This window comes from Aptenodytes patagonicus, chromosome 7 (assembly GCF_965638725.1).
Source record: "Aptenodytes patagonicus chromosome 7, bAptPat1.pri.cur, whole genome shotgun sequence".
Lineage (NCBI taxonomy): Eukaryota > Metazoa > Chordata > Aves > Sphenisciformes > Spheniscidae > Aptenodytes > Aptenodytes patagonicus.
In genome coordinates, this window is record NC_134955.1 from 35,130,525 (window position 1) to 35,145,913 (window position 15,389).

Sequence of the window (15,389 nt, forward strand, 5' to 3'; positions counted from 1 at the left end):
TTATTTAGATAACACTGAACTACAAAAACACTCCAATTAAAAATGCAGATTAAATAACTAATCCTCCCCCAACAAAACCTTCCCGCCAAGATTAACGGAGCGATGAATAGCATAAAACCACTAATTAAATCAATGTAACATGGGTATTATAGACACATTTAGCACCTTCTGCCTATGCACTGAGGCTTGCATCTACTTTGGAGTCTCTCTTATCGTGAGAAATAGTTGCTATTTTAACAGCTGGTATTTGTACGTCAAATTGGGAAAGAACTTGGTTGTTAGCTAGCTCTGGTATAAATTGTTCTAAAGTTGATGTTCCTACAAATTATTTGCACTTATTCTATTTTCATTATAAGCATTTTGTCACAGTTGGATATAGGTTTCTACTGAACTATTTATCAGACACATGCAAACAAAATTTTAAAAAGCGTTTCCCTAGAATCACAAGAACACTGAGAATGCTTTTTACGTAGTCACATCTATTTGTCTATGATTTGAGAGTGAGGAACAAAATCATATAAAATAAGCAACTGCAACACACTCCCAACTCCTTCAATGCAGAAATATGAACCTTACAAAAGGCTTCAAGCCCACCTAACTTTAGAACAATGCAGTCCCACTTAATTCAGCCCCTTCCCTGGCACCGGCACTCAGGCCATCCATGGGGCTTCACCAGGAGCCAGACCAAGGAACTCATCAGCCGTTTGAATGCTACCCCCATGCTACCCTAATGCCTGTTAGTTCTCAGCTGTATCACCTCTCAGATCTGGCTCACAGGCCACCGCCCAGCAGGAAGAAGTTCCTTTTTCACAAAAAACTTCATCTCTATGAATTCACAAGTGCTGGAGAAACCATACCTTTAGTTATACATGTATCTACACTTGAAAGAAAATAATCGTTGAAGAAACTCTTCATTAGTAAAGACTGTGTCGTAACACACACGAGCAGAGAGGTAGAGCTGAAGATAAAGGTTCAACCTTAAAGCTCATGTGATTAATACATCGCTTAAGCTGTTCAGAAAAGGGAATTTGTTTTTTCTTTTGTATATAAATGAACTTTCTGTGTTGAAATACTAATGATTAAAAACATGTAATGTTTGTAGTAGGGAAAAAACAAACAAACAAAAAAAACCAACAGTGGCGTGACCATTCAATTGCATACACAGAAATAGTTAAAATCAAAAATCCACTACTAGGCCAGACTCAGGCTTCCCAAAACAGTGCTTGCCCATGCTCTGACTGTTCCTCTGACACAGACACCAACATTCCTGCTGTCAGCAGGTTGGGGACTGGCACATTAGCATAATTCAGCAGTAGTGCTCATCAAATAAGAATACAAAGAACAAGCAAACAAAAAGGAAAGCAAATTCCTGACTGGGAAGTGGTTATTTGTGCGTTCCTTCAACTGTCTATTTTAGTATTTACACTTCTTCATTACTTCCAAAGTGCTCCAAAAAAAAAAGCTCCGGTCCATGCAACTACCCGGTGATAAAGTGTCCTACCAACAGAGAAATCAAGTCACAGCACTGCTCCTTGACTTATCTGGGATTCTCCTGGGAAGAAAGTTCCAAATTTGGAAATAGAAAGCGAGCATCTGTCTTCTCAGAAAGTCACCCTGCTCTGGCAGGACTTACACGGAGGGTAATGCAGATTTCACTTTCAACTGAAGTCCCAACACACCTTTTGATGAGGGCTCTTCAACTTGCACGCAGACCAGCTGGGATCTGAACATCTCTGAACCTAAACTGGTAGACAGAGCACAAAACATAGTAGATTTGGCTGAATTTCCTTTCCAAAAGGACTGAATTACCTCAGAGAGATACCTAGGACATGCACTGCTACACAGTCCCCACCTCCTGAAAAGGAAATTTCCTTTTTGAAAAGGAAAAATCCTCCTCTCTTTTGGAACAACAACAAGATAATTGGAAAAACAACTCTGTAAAGCAACAGCTTGCAGTTACCCGAGGAAAACAAGTGATTTCTGAGGTTAGGTGCATCCTTTCCCAGATACTTCCAGGTGGGTCCCCTATCTCTACTGAAAACTTCTGGCAAAGCCTTGAGAAGCACATTTGACCTCCAGAGTTTCAGATTTCTTTTAAAAGCCACACCACCACCCAATAGCTGAAGAGGCTTGGGCAGATGCCCACACCCCCCCACAACTACAGCATCTGCAAATGCTTCTGTGGCTATTTATCGCCAAAAGCAGAAATGCATTTAGAATAACTGCGAAGAGTCTTTATTTTTTGTTGTTGTTATCCTGCAATCTGTCTTTTTTAAAAAAAAACAAAACACTCAGGTTTCAAACACACAATCAAATTCCCTCGTGCTGCTGTATCTGTCTTACATTCTCAGACTCGAACTTACTTTTTCTTCCGTGTACACTCATCCCTGCTTATGTTCCTTCCATTCTGTTCCTGCTAAGGCAATGAAAATGAACCAGCTGGGTTTACATCCAGGTTTTCATGCATTACCATGGCTCTGAACATTTTTGGGCCAATGGGCCACTGTGAGTGTTTTAAGACTTCCCACAGCTTGCCACATATCCCTGCCATCTACCTTTTAACATAAATCTCTCAGCCATTTTCTTATTTTTCATGGTCCCAAGGATGAGCTACGGACTACTTGCCATAAGCTGTTGAATCATCGAAGACCCACAGATCCATGGGAGGGAACAGTTATTTACTTATATACACTTACATATGCTTCATTATCGTTAAGAGCTCATCTAACATTTTTTCTGCTGATTTCGGGTTCTGTGAATACTTTTCTCTAAAACTGGGGTCAAATCTGACCTCGCAATATGGCAGGTTAAGCAGGAGGCGAGTTAAAAAGTAGCAAATCTTACAAAACTCCACCTACACTTGCTTTATGAAGAAGTACAGAACACACGTTACATCATGAAAGCAAACTCACTGGCTTTTTGGTAATTGAAGGCAGGGTACTGTTGCCTAGCAACTTATCTGATTACCATTTTTTCAAGTATCACATGCACACTTAGATATGTTGCATAATAATGTCTTACTTTTATGCTGCCTAACCCAATGGAAAAAAAAAAAGTGGGGGGGGAAGCTACAAAAATTAGTGTCTTTAGTCTCTTTTCTGGCAAAAGAGAAAGTACAAGATAGTAGCTCAACAGGTTGAAACATTAGTATTCCTGAATTTTATTCCTGCCTTTTTCTGGCTTGCTGAATGTGCTTATACAAGCATTTTATTTTATCTGCTTGTCTGCAAAATGACACTAATAATACCAGCCTTACAGAGACACACTGAAAATTCATTAAGAATAGAGAGATTCTCAGATGAAAGATGCAGTGGAAGTGCTGGTGTTAGCACTTACAGCTTTTTAGTACTCCAAATGTTGCTAAGCTCTGGTCCAAAGTGTAGCAAATTTTAATCATTGTCATGACATTGTCCAGTCCTTGTTTCTCAAACAAGGATCTCAAACCACGAAAACTACATTTCTCCCATCAGAATGTGACACTTTCCTGTCTTCTATGTCCGATATGTAGCCGAGAAAATAAAAAAAGAAAACAAAAAAACCAAGCCCCACACACCCCCCACACAAGGTAGCGTACCCCAACTTGAAATTGGAGCACTAAGCATTACTGCAGCTCTTGGAGCTCGTACCATGAAAATCAGAGGTCAATCAGAACATGTGCATACATGGCATTTTTAGAAATCAACGCGCTCTACTTATTGATCTTTTAAAAACTAATTACGCTCTAGCTAATCTATGAAAGAATGAAGCATTTAGTTGCGTTTATGGTGAGCAGTAATACCTGATAATACAAGCACCAAACTGAGGCATTGTTTCCAAAAGGGTATCATTATCTAACAGGAGGACTTGGATTCTAGAAGTTGACTTTTTGCACATCCACAAGTTATATGCCAATATAATATAACATAATATAATAAACTGTCTACTTTATATATGCACCTGAGTCTTCCATTGCACAGAATGGGAACGGCTCAGCTGCTCGGGGTGCTCCTGATACCATGCTAGCCTCTGTCAGCTGAAGTGAGTGAAGCTGATGTTTTGGAAACTCAGTATCTCATCTCCATGGTAGAGTATTAACCAGCAAAGGAAAACCAAAAGCAACAACAGCCAAGGTCTATATTGGTAAGGAATCATGACATTACCTTCACACAGGGTCCTCTCTTCCTGGTAGACATTAGAGCATTTTTATTAACTGTGCCCTACATCCTGCGGCTCTTGTGCAAGTCCACTTCCAATTAAAAGCTTAATTGCGAGATCTGCCTCAGAAAGAACTGCTGGATCAAAATAAACCAAATCACATGGTATCTATCATGCCACTAGGGGAAACTATATACACATCTTGAAAACACCAGAAATCACAAAAAGAAATAACTCTTCTTCCAGAACTTACCGGAAGCATCCTTACCATAAACCTCCGCTGACACAAAATACAAAGAAAATACATGGGCCAAAGAGTGCCCCGTGGATTAAGCAAGGCCAACTGTACTAGGTTGGTTAGCAAGAGAGGAAACAGCCACGTATACCACTATCATCAGGCACTCTCTGTCTTAAGCAGCGAGAAACCACTCTACCTTGAGCTCTGTATAGACACAGCCCTGGCCAAGATTTCTCAGCCCAGATTAGGCTGGTGGAGCTGAATGAGTTTGACTGTCTTCAGGGTGAAAAAACACAAAACCAGACTCCCCCTCCCCAGAAGGCACTTAGCAGTACACACAGCACTATGCCACAGCTACCCATGCTAAAGAGAGAGCTTCCTCCTTCAGAAATAGTTCATCGACTTCTTCATGCTCCCGGCAGAGTCAAGGAGAACAGGACAGAAAGGTGCTTCGCAAAAGTCCTTCATACAGGCTACCTTCAATATACTGTGCATGTGAGAGCAAAGATCCAGCAAGGAAGGAGTCAAACAGCAGCTTTGCCAGTCTACGCTATCAACACTTATCTAACGACTACTAATGCTTGGATCTTATGCAATGAAAGCAAGACAGCACACATTTGTGGTAGGGAAGATTCCCTCAGTCGTCTAATCCAGCTTTGACAGAAGCCTGTGAGGGCAGGGGAGTTTTGAAATAAGGTTGTGGTGAACTCTTGTGCACTGACACTAATAAAAATCCAGAACAAAAGAAAGGGTAACATAAAACACTTCTCTCTTTCATACAAGGATTAGACACTTCTGAACTAGTAACCGATAGGTATTCTCATTCAGATATGCCTACAAAGAAATCTTTAAAGCAGTCTAGCTTTTATTTAGCCTCTAAGGACATGTTAAAGAGCAGCACACACCTGCAAATACATGTCTTTTACACTTGTTTTAGCTGGACTGTGAGGTGTATAGGCTCTGGCTCACACTCGACATTATTGGGTGTATCATTTACAACCAGGAATGTAGCACTCTGACTAACCAGAAAGAGCATGTTGTTCCCCATTGGCACAGATCTTGGTAATCTGTTCCTACAGAGCCAAAGCCTTTGCCCAGTCTTGCTTTGTTTCAGAACACTTTCTGGTTGCCTGCACAACCACCTTACCTAGGAGCTCCGAAACCATCTGGATACTCCTGCCTCACATACCGTCACAGAAATGTGAAAAGCAGACCAGTTTATTTCTGACATACAAGGCAAACCAGTCCTTCTCTCCCCCACTCAGTCTGTACTGAGCCTGCAGAGCTAAGAGCAAGCAACACGGTCAGGCGATAAGGTCACCAGAGAATACTAAAATACATACAGGAAGCAGATCTGAGAAGTAAAAGGGAATCATTTACAAACCCATACCAAGCAAGCCACAAGCAGATAATACCTTTTGTGTCAGAAAACGTTAGCTACCTAGGTGATCAATCTTCCTTCAGAAGAAGTAAGGAAAAATACCATACTTCACCTTTCACAACAGGCAGATTTTATTCTGAAAGAGAACTCCCACTTGATTGTTCAACTTCATGTCTTTCACTCCAGATCCAACGCAGGAACACCTTTGTTGGACACTGCTTCATTTGCAGCTATACAAGAACACACAGGACAGAAGGGACCACATATATGTTCGCTCAGGTGCCATTTCCCCATCTGCAGGACATGGCTCTGGCATCTGAAAGCTTACCAAGGTATTGCAACTGCCTACAGAGGTGGGCAGTGCTTCCCACAAAAGGAAGGTGAAGAGTGGGAACAGAGGCTTTTCCTGCCTTCTGCTGGCAAACAATTTCTCTAAGTAATTGACCCATTTTCTACAGAATAATTAGCCCTAGGGAATGAAGCACTGCTGCCCTTTAATTAGTCATGTTGTTACCTCTCGTCTTACCATGTAATAGCAGGCTGCCTGAGACTGAAAAAAAGAAATAAAACAAAACAACACAACAACTTAATTTCATTTTCTTAAACATGGCATTTATTAAAGGCAATCCAGAAACAAAGAATCCTAAGGTACAATTGGCAACAATAAAATTTGCCATTACATCTATGATTTCATCATCAGAACAAGCAGGTCTCCTTCATGCCACTACCCTTTAAGCCTCCTCAATATTTAGGCTTCTCTTTTTTAGGAGCTTTTTCAGGATACTTTCCCTTCATCTTCCATGAGAAAAAACTTCTTTCCCACTGTCAGAAAGTTTAAGAACAGAAAGGACTCTTTGCCTAAAATCTAGTCAAACCTCCTGCATATCACAGTTTATTAAAATTTCTTGCAGTTTCTTGCAACAGAGCTCAGTAACTTGGATAAGGACAGCAGTCCTTTAGTCTAAGGAGATTAGATTTGCATACCATGAACAAAGAGCACAAGAAATCGCACCACAGCCAGCGTGGCAACTCCAAAACTGGCAAAGGACTGGTCAAACGAGTCTCACACGGATGACCCTTAGTGACCAATCCTATGCTGCAGAGGAAAGAGAAAACCTACGAAGTCTGGCCCCAGACTTTGTGGTAAGTACAATTCTGAGGGTACAAACAAGACTTGCCATCAAAGCACGTGATGACAGCAAAAAGATGTTTTTTTTCCCCCAGGAAGAGTGCACAGTCTCCTCTCCCTCTCCCCCACTTCCCCCAGACCTCCTCCTTCCTGGCATGCTCAGTCCCCGATTGTGGCTCATTTCTAATGCTTCAGAGGAAGGCAAAAACTAAATTCATCTGGCTAATTACACCATGAGAGGAAATACCCTTCCTGGACACACACAATGCGGTGACTGCCGGCAGCCCTGAAGCATGCAAGCTGAGTACAGTCATTGTCTCACCAAATGGACAGGTATTACAAGCACATTTAGGACACTGCAGAACAACTCCTCCTCTCCAGAGCTCTTGATGTGTGGGAATAAGTAGATCCACAAATTACAAGGCCAAAGGGATCCCTACATCTTCACTCCTTGGGACTTCTCCAAGATGCTGAATTAAAGTATAGATTGTAAAAAGATATCTCAAATTTAAAGACTCCAAACGCTATCGAGTCCACCACCTTACCCAAAAACCTCTTCCTGTCTTACACTCAAAGTCAGGAACCTGCATCTCCCTTCAAGGTTAAATTTGCCTTTCACTGCTCGGCACCGCATCACGTTATGACATTGTCAGCAAAACCACAGGGTCCCCAGTATCAGGTATTTCCATATGTATGCAGAGATCTAGGTTACTCTCAACCCACATGTCAATAAGCTATCCACAGCTCTTGTTTTAGCCTCCCTTGACCATTTCTGTAAACTGCTATGGGATCTCGCCACAAGAATGTCAAGGTTTGAACTCTCCCGATGAAGGAGCTCGTTTTCTGCCTCCACCGTCACCCCGCAGTGGAGCGGGAACAGCAAGCCTGACCAAGGCTACAGACGTGCTGCCAGAGCCTCAGCAAAGAGATGTTACGCAGTCACAAGCAGTACTACCTCAACACCTGCTTGCCCCTCCATTTCCCTTCCACCAGACTATACTACTTCCTTTTTCAATATGCCTGTGATCAGAGGATCTCAAAATGTTTCACAGACATTGAATAAGCTGCGGGTAACACTTCTGCTGACCTTTATTTAGGAAGCTGCTATAGCTGCTAGCTAAACCAAATGATTTGGAGTTAACTCCTGTGTTTCAATTTCACATCTACCTGTGAAATGCCACCTTTCTGTACCTCAGTTTCCCCTTCTACAAACAGTGGAACACCCATGTTCTTCAGTGGAAGCCTCAACACAGAACTATGAAATTCGCAGACATACGCACAAAGCTCCTCAAGGAGAAAATTAAGTGAACAATCTTAATTTATCCACAGTAGCGAGCTGTTGTCACCACACACAGAAAAACTCATATGGAAAAGGTCATACCTTCTCACTGGGACTAGGCGCTGGGATTCGGGAAGGACCTTCAGGATGTGCCGTGGGCATCAGAGTGTCTTATGGACTTCCTACAGGGTTTTCCTCAGTGCTGGACAAAAGTGGCTACAGGCATTAACAACTCCATGTCAGTAAGTCTTCCTTTTCTGTTTCCTAATAATTTTATGGTAATTTTTCTTTTCAGGACTTCCTTTTTACCACCAAACAGTAACTAGCCCCATCTCTAACTGATGCCATACATATATTAATGCATTTGCATTCCTGGAAACCACGGAACAGAGCTCTTTGGGCAATCTGTTCTTCTTGCAAATCCCTAACGCACACAGCTCTGGCAGTCAAGGAGCTGTTACCACCTCGCCCGCAAAAAATTTCAGCTCCTGCAGGGACGGCTGTCTGACGGATGTCAGAGAACAATACTAAATGTTTCATCTGACAGAGTTTTACTGCTTCTGCTATGTAATTAGGAGTCTTAACAAGTTTTTCCTTCCCTGGTAGCTTTGGACCACCGATGCCAAACGCTGTCTAGGAAGTCCCAGCGTAGCACTCCAACTCAAGATGAGAGGGACAGGCCAGCCTCCCAGCATCCCTGCTCCTAAGCACCCTCGAGACAATTTTCAAAACCATAGTGCAAAGGATGGGGGACAGAAGGAATCAGACTTTTCATTTCGCCAAAATTCAGCTATTCTGCATATTTTTCCATACCAAAAATGGAACAAGAGCAAACATCTTGAGACTAATTTAAATTAAAAAAAAAACCAACTCTCATTTTCAGCTTATCGTAATATCCGGGTCCCTGACCTCCAAGCGATACACACATAAGTAATTCACAAGGTTGCAGAAAAGTCACCAAAAGGACCACAGCCAGCCCCCACTTCCCAATTCTGCTCTGCAAACGCTGGGCTGCTTCAGATCAATTTCTTCTTTCCTGGAATAAAGTTTTACTGAAATTATGACAAAAAGATGTTTCAAAATACTTCGTTTTTGTCAAAAAGGAGCACTTTTCAGTGAAAAGCAGTTCCAATTTCAACAACTCTTCCACCCCGCTCCTCCAGAGCCCCGAGCACCTCCCAGCTGGGCCGGGGGCTCCCGAGCAAAACCCCCGCCCCGGTGCTCGCCCCGAGAGGCTGCGGGGGGCGGCGGGGCCCAGCCGGCGGGGGGCGGCGCGGGCAGCGCCCCGGGGGACGCCGCTCCCTCAGGCCGCGCCGCGCGGCCCCGCTCCCCGGGAGGGGGCGACACCCCGCGCTCGGGCCCCGCCGCGCCTCCCCGGGGCCCCCCGCGGGCGAGGAGGCTGGCGCTCCGCCGCCCGGGCACCGCCGCCCGCCTTTGTCTCGCTCAGGCCGGCGCCCGCCCGGCTTCCCCGCGCGACGCCCGCCCGCGGAGGCGGAGGCGGAGGCGGCACGGCCCTCCTGCCGCCAGAAAGCGAAACCAACGGCGCCGGGCAGCAGCCCTCGCCTTCCGCCCCGGGCAGCGCATCACCCGCCGCCGCTCGGCTGCGGGGAGGCCGCCGCGGGCGCCGCGCACCTACCGGCGCGGCGGGCGTGGGGGCGGCGGCGGGCCGCGGGCAGGTGCCGGTGGCGCGACTTGGCTCCCCCCCGCCCTCCCGGCCGCGCCGCGGCTCATCGCCTCACCGGGGTCCATGGGTGCCCTGCGGCCGGCGGCGGCGGGAGGTGAAGTGTGCCAGTGACACTCGCCCGTAGTATGGATGCGGTTGCAATCTGCACATGCTCGCTTCCGACAGCCGGCCTGCCCCGCCACCTTCCCTTAACTCTTTCCCTACTGCCCCGCACTGCCTCCCCAACGACGGGGCGGCGGCAGCGGCCCGGCCCCCGCCAGCCTCCCCCCGGGGCGCCGGCCCCGCGCCCTCCCGCAGAGGTGCAGCCGGTTTGCTTGGTCCGCGGCCGGGGGGGACCGGCCGGGTGGTTCCCCCCGAGGCCTGCCGGGATCCGCGGGGGGGGAGAGAGCCTAAACCCGGCGAGGGGGAACCCCCCGGGGGGGGGGGGGGTGCCTCCCCCGGAGAACCGGACCCTGCCGGTGTGGGTCGGTGCGTGCTCAGGTGTGTGATGGGAACACCCTGCTCAAAAAGCTCCCAGAGAGCCTGGAGTGTTTGCTCTGGCTGGGTACAAGATGTGGCAATGCTTTTTGGCTGGTGGGCCCACGGTACAGGTTCTTCATATGTACTCTTCTAAAGAAATCCATAACAAAAACAAATAAAAAACCCAAGCAGCTAAGGGATATAACCCCCATGCACCTGTTGTTGAATCTGGACGCTGACAGGACATCCCTGCAGTGCAGGAAATCGAACCCAACTATCAAAGGAAATATTTGTCTGCAGCTTCACTGTTAAAATAGTGAAACGTAATCTCTAAAAGAAGTGTTTTTCCACCCAGAAGGATCTCTTCAGATTCAGAAAAGTGCCCGAGGAAGAGGAGTAAGAAAATAAATTTAAAGCATAGGTAGTAAAATAAATTAAAATCCTTTCTCTTGCTACATTAACTCTTACAGCAGCATAACACAGGAAAAGAATGCCTTTCTCTAGGATTAGAAATCAGGAGATTGCAATCCTGAACCAGAGTTCACGAGCAAACAAATGACCCCTCTGTACCTCTGGCTTCCCTCTGAAAAATGGAGGTAACAGCAGCTCTCTGCTGTGAGGATTAGCTAGCTAATGCCTCTGAAGTGCCTTACAGTGTTCAGACAGAAGTGAGGGAGATTTTTAGTTTTGTTCCTTTACAGTGAGAGAAATCAAAGTATTGTGGGGTAAAATGGTAAGCTCAAGTGACACAAACTCAGAAATGGCAATTGATCCTGAGCCCAGAGACCTGTCTTTAAGCAACACCCTGCCTTTCCTAATTAGCTACCGACTTTGGGCTCTTCCCTGGTCTTCCCGGGCCTCTGATGCAGTCCACATTTTCTTTCTCACAGCCGCCAGGTTTCCCGGTCTCTTCTGCCTTCTGTAATACCAGAAATGATGAGCTAATGTTTTTAGCAGAATAAGGATGTTTTTATGACCTCTGTTTAATGACTCAGCATTTCTGATATCAATAATAAATGGTCCGAATGATGAGGCAACATCAGATCTGTGCAGGCCCCGAGGCAATTATAACGAAAGATTCTCAAGATGTCTGGCCACAGTGACTCTTTCAAAGGCAGGTATTCTCTTGAGAGGCTGCTCCTTCAGCCCCAAAACTGCAGGGCCAGCAGATGCACATGCTAAAAACACCGCGACTTTGCACAGCTCGGCGTAACCCAGGAGTGCCTGGGGTTACTGGCTGGCGTTCCCATCAGCGTTTGCCCGGGGAGCTCTGTGTACAAATCTCTGTGGCTGCTCTGAGGATGCCACAATGCAGCAAACCAGCCTGTCACCGAGTCACCTGATTGCACAATCTCACTTTGAGAGCTGGAGTATCAGAAAGATGGAGCATTTTAAAGGGGAAATGGAGAATAATGCACAGCTAGCCCTACCTCAGCAACTGAGCTGTGCAAGCTAGGACAGCACTGCATGTGCTGGTGACCTCAAGCTGGATGAAAAAACCCCAATTGTTTTATATATATTTCAACAGAGCTGAGGAGGAAAATGCTAAGATAGCTAAAGCATCTTTGATGTTCTAAGAAGCACCTTTAAAATACCATATCTGATTAGGCAGCTACAGAGGACAGCAGCCTGATGCAGTGCTTATGTATTTATTGTGAAATAGCATCCTTTAGAAAGCACTGAGGACCATGCTAGAGACAGAGTCGAGAGAGAGCGTGAGAGAGATCATTTCACAGTATGAGACAGCATGAACATTTCACAGCATGAGAGGAGAGAATGCCTTACAAGGAGCAGAGGAAAGGTCAAAGAGAAAGGAAGAAGAGAGCTAAGAGATACTCACCTACGAGAAGGAGAAATCAACAGCCAGAGATGGACCGGAAAAAATTAGAAGCACATGTAGGGAATACATAAATCTGTATTCTCCTGTCTAGTCACAGCAAGCAGAGAGAGGAAGGAGGAGGTGAGGAGAAAGGAGAGGGCTCCCAGAATGAGAAGGGAGGAAGGAGGAGGCAGTGAGGCAGGGGTGAGGGGAATGAAGACAAACACTGTACTCTGCTGAGGGGACAGGCAGGAGGGAGAAATGTCAGACTGAGCACCTGGTGGTGGTGCTGTACACCTGAGAGCTTGTTCAGCTCTCCCCAGCTGCATTAGCTGGTCCAGAAAAGCTGTTATTTTTCTGTCCAGTCTTGTTTCTTTCAGCCTGAGCTAGTAATAGAAGAGAAAAAACCCAATGGAGTTGAGATTATAATACGGTGAAAGTGGGAGTAGGATGAACCTCGGGGACAAAGGAGAGAGGATTTCTAGAACTGCCCTTTTGTCAGGCATTCACCAGGAGACTTGAGCTCTCCAAGGCCTGGTGCTGGGAGCAAACACCGTTCTCTGCGGAGCATCCAGGCTTGTACACAGGAAGCTGGCTCCAAGATTGAAAGAGTTTGCAGTGACCTAAGTATGCTCTAGCCCCTCTGCAGCCACTTGTAAACAGGCACAGGAGATGCAGCTAATCTTATTAATGATCTCATAATCCCATCACGCATGCATTGCCTTTATCTGGAATAACACAGATTATATATAACACCTGATCTAGTTCCTCTATATGTGTGCCCAAAGCCAGCTCGGATGTCTCTGCACCATCCTGTCTGCTTCTGGAAGGATTTATTCATTTGGGTGCAGCATCACACCTGACTGTATGGAAACACCTTGGAAAGTGGCATAATCATATTTGGTTGCTACTATACTCTTGTATCTGGGCACACTAAGGAGTGCAGTGCAGCAATACCCAAGCTGGTTCCTCACTCATCCATTTGGTGTCTGGCAGAGCTTATCCCTCACCGTAATTTGTGTTTGATTTGTGGCACAATTGTTACACTGAAAAAAGAATGACTTATTTCTTCAGGAACTCTTTAATGTGGTCATTATACTGGTATCTGAGGGCATCACAAATATTGCTGCCAGTGTAGTCATTCCCAGTGAGGTAAGATCTCACGCTGCAAACTGAGGTTTGAAGCTCAGACATGTTACAGTTAAAAGGAATCATAAATTTGAGATTCGTAGCATCTCTTTTTCCCCAGAGAATTTAGTTTTACATGGCTCCTTATATTTACATTCCAGTTGTGGATGCTCATCCCCTCTATAAATCCAGCCTCAGTCTAGAAAAGGGAGCACCTGGAAAATCAGGAACCTCCATTAGTCTTTCCAGTTTAGTCCAAGTGACTTGTCTGACATTGCTTAGGAACTAATGAGGAATGGGATCCAGCTTTCCAGAGCAGGGTTTAACCACCTGGCTCATTAAATCACCCTTACCCTAATTTTCTGCCTCACTCTCTACATGCTAATGGGTTCTGCAACAAATAAAACGGGAATCTCACCTTACAACACTCGCCATTCTCCACCCAGCCCTGGTTCAGTCTGACTCCAGCCAGCCAGTGCATTGAGGGAGACACCCTTCATGGAAAACTTCATCACAGTTGTTTAAAACCTCTCAAGCTGAAATCAGGGATTTCCCCTCCTTGGGGAGGTTTGGCTTTTTCTCTCCTGTTTGGCTGAGGAGGTCCTGCAACTGGGAATTGGGAATTTCATCTCCCTGGGTATATAGAATAGAGAGAAGATGCTCTGTGTTTATTTAATAAACCCCTCACGGATATACATCCAAACACGGGCTTCTCTGTCAGGAAACTGAGGAACAAAGAGCAATCTTGAAGCTTGCAAAGAAATTAAAGAAGGAACTAATTTCTTTTTTTCTGAGGGGGCCCCCAGTCACTATGGTGACAAATGTTCCTCATATCCTTGAAGCAGGAAGTGCATTTTGAAGAATACCACAAATCGTATGCTGTCTCAAATCAGCATGCATAGGTCTTTGTGCAACAGCATGGAAATTGCTTCCTTTGTCTCTTTTTCTTTTTGGTGAGGGTAGAAAAAATACAAGCCATGGACTTTCACTGCCTTCACTCATTCAGTGAGTTTACTGAAGAAAATGTGAAGGAAATATTCAAACATGATTCCTTCAGGCTGGAGGAGACTCCCTGGTCTGATGGGTTCCTCTCTTCTTTCTTTTGCTTGTAGCAAAAGATAGAGCCCTGTAGGCTCTATCAAAATACACTTGGGTTCTTTTTATGGCTTCAGACACTAACACCATATTCATCACTTCCGACAAGTGCTTGATTCACAAAGGGACTGAGGCAGGAGTTAGGTCCATGCAGGTTCTTAACGTATCTCTGCCCAAAATTGAAGCCCTCTAAACATTTGTTCATTTAACCGTGCATGTGCCAGTCTCTGCCAGTAAGGTGCTGTCCTTGAGATCAGCCTCAAAAAGTTAAAGGCTGGGCAGCAATCCCCAAGGTACCCAAAGCTATTTTTGAAAACTCTGGCCTTTCTCTCTGGGATTGCTGAAATCGTTCCCTTACTCAGAGCATATTCCTTCCTCTAGATGTAAATTACAATAGTAAAGTTTGCATGAGTATTTAGCTTCACGCTATCTCATAGAATCATAGAATCGTTTAGGTTGGAAAAGACCTTTAAGATCATCAAGCAACCATCTGCTTTCCTTCAAGACATTTTTCTGTGATACCTGCAATACCTTATGGCTTGGTGAGAGCTTGTCTCTGACACTAAACACAGCAGATAGGAAACTTTTACTCCTAAGAGATGCTACCGAAGTGCCATGCAGCAAAGCATTTCTTACTATCAGGGTAGCCTGTTTAGAAAAGCCCTGTCCAGGGGCATTCCTGTCCAAGGTATCCATGGGAATGAATGTTAGCAAGACGTTTTCACAGAGACTGTCAAAGCTTTTGAGTTTCCTCTGGGATGTTGTTCAGGGATCATCTCTTTGGACTGACAGATAAATTGCTCAGCGGAGCGCTAGTATCCTCCACTACCTCCTGCCACCTTTGCCTTCATGTGGATTAGATGCCAGACGGATCCATCAGGACAGAGCAGCCTGAGATGACTTCTAGAAAAAGCAGCAGGCAAGATTTACCAGGGGCATGACTGATGTCTGGCTAAGTAAGCCTGTATTTGCTTGATTTTTTAATAAAAATAAATAAAAGAATCCCTCATGGTTTCTATTCTGGATTCAGGGGCAGAAGAAAA

At 45.3% G+C, this 15,389-nt stretch overlaps 1 protein-coding gene across 4 annotated transcripts in view; it reads right to left on the minus strand.

Annotated features, from left to right (window-relative positions):
• The window catches only part of RAD51B (RAD51 paralog B), a 466,410-nt gene extending 456,472 nt beyond the window's left edge, over window positions 1-9,938 (minus strand). For 3 of the 4 annotated variants that reach the window (XR_012995904.1, XR_012995903.1, XR_012995905.1), the window contains exon 1: window positions 8,264-8,656. Coding sequence is in view for 1 of the 4 variants with exons in the window: in XM_076344829.1 (XP_076200944.1) it covers window positions 8,264-8,323 (60 nt within the window). In the remaining 3 variants the exon portion in view is untranslated. Of the gene's footprint in view, window positions 1-8,263; window positions 8,657-9,900 lie in introns of those variants that run through there. The other variant, XM_076344829.1, reaches the window with a different exon arrangement.
• Between the last annotated feature and the right edge of the window lie 5,451 nt (window positions 9,939-15,389).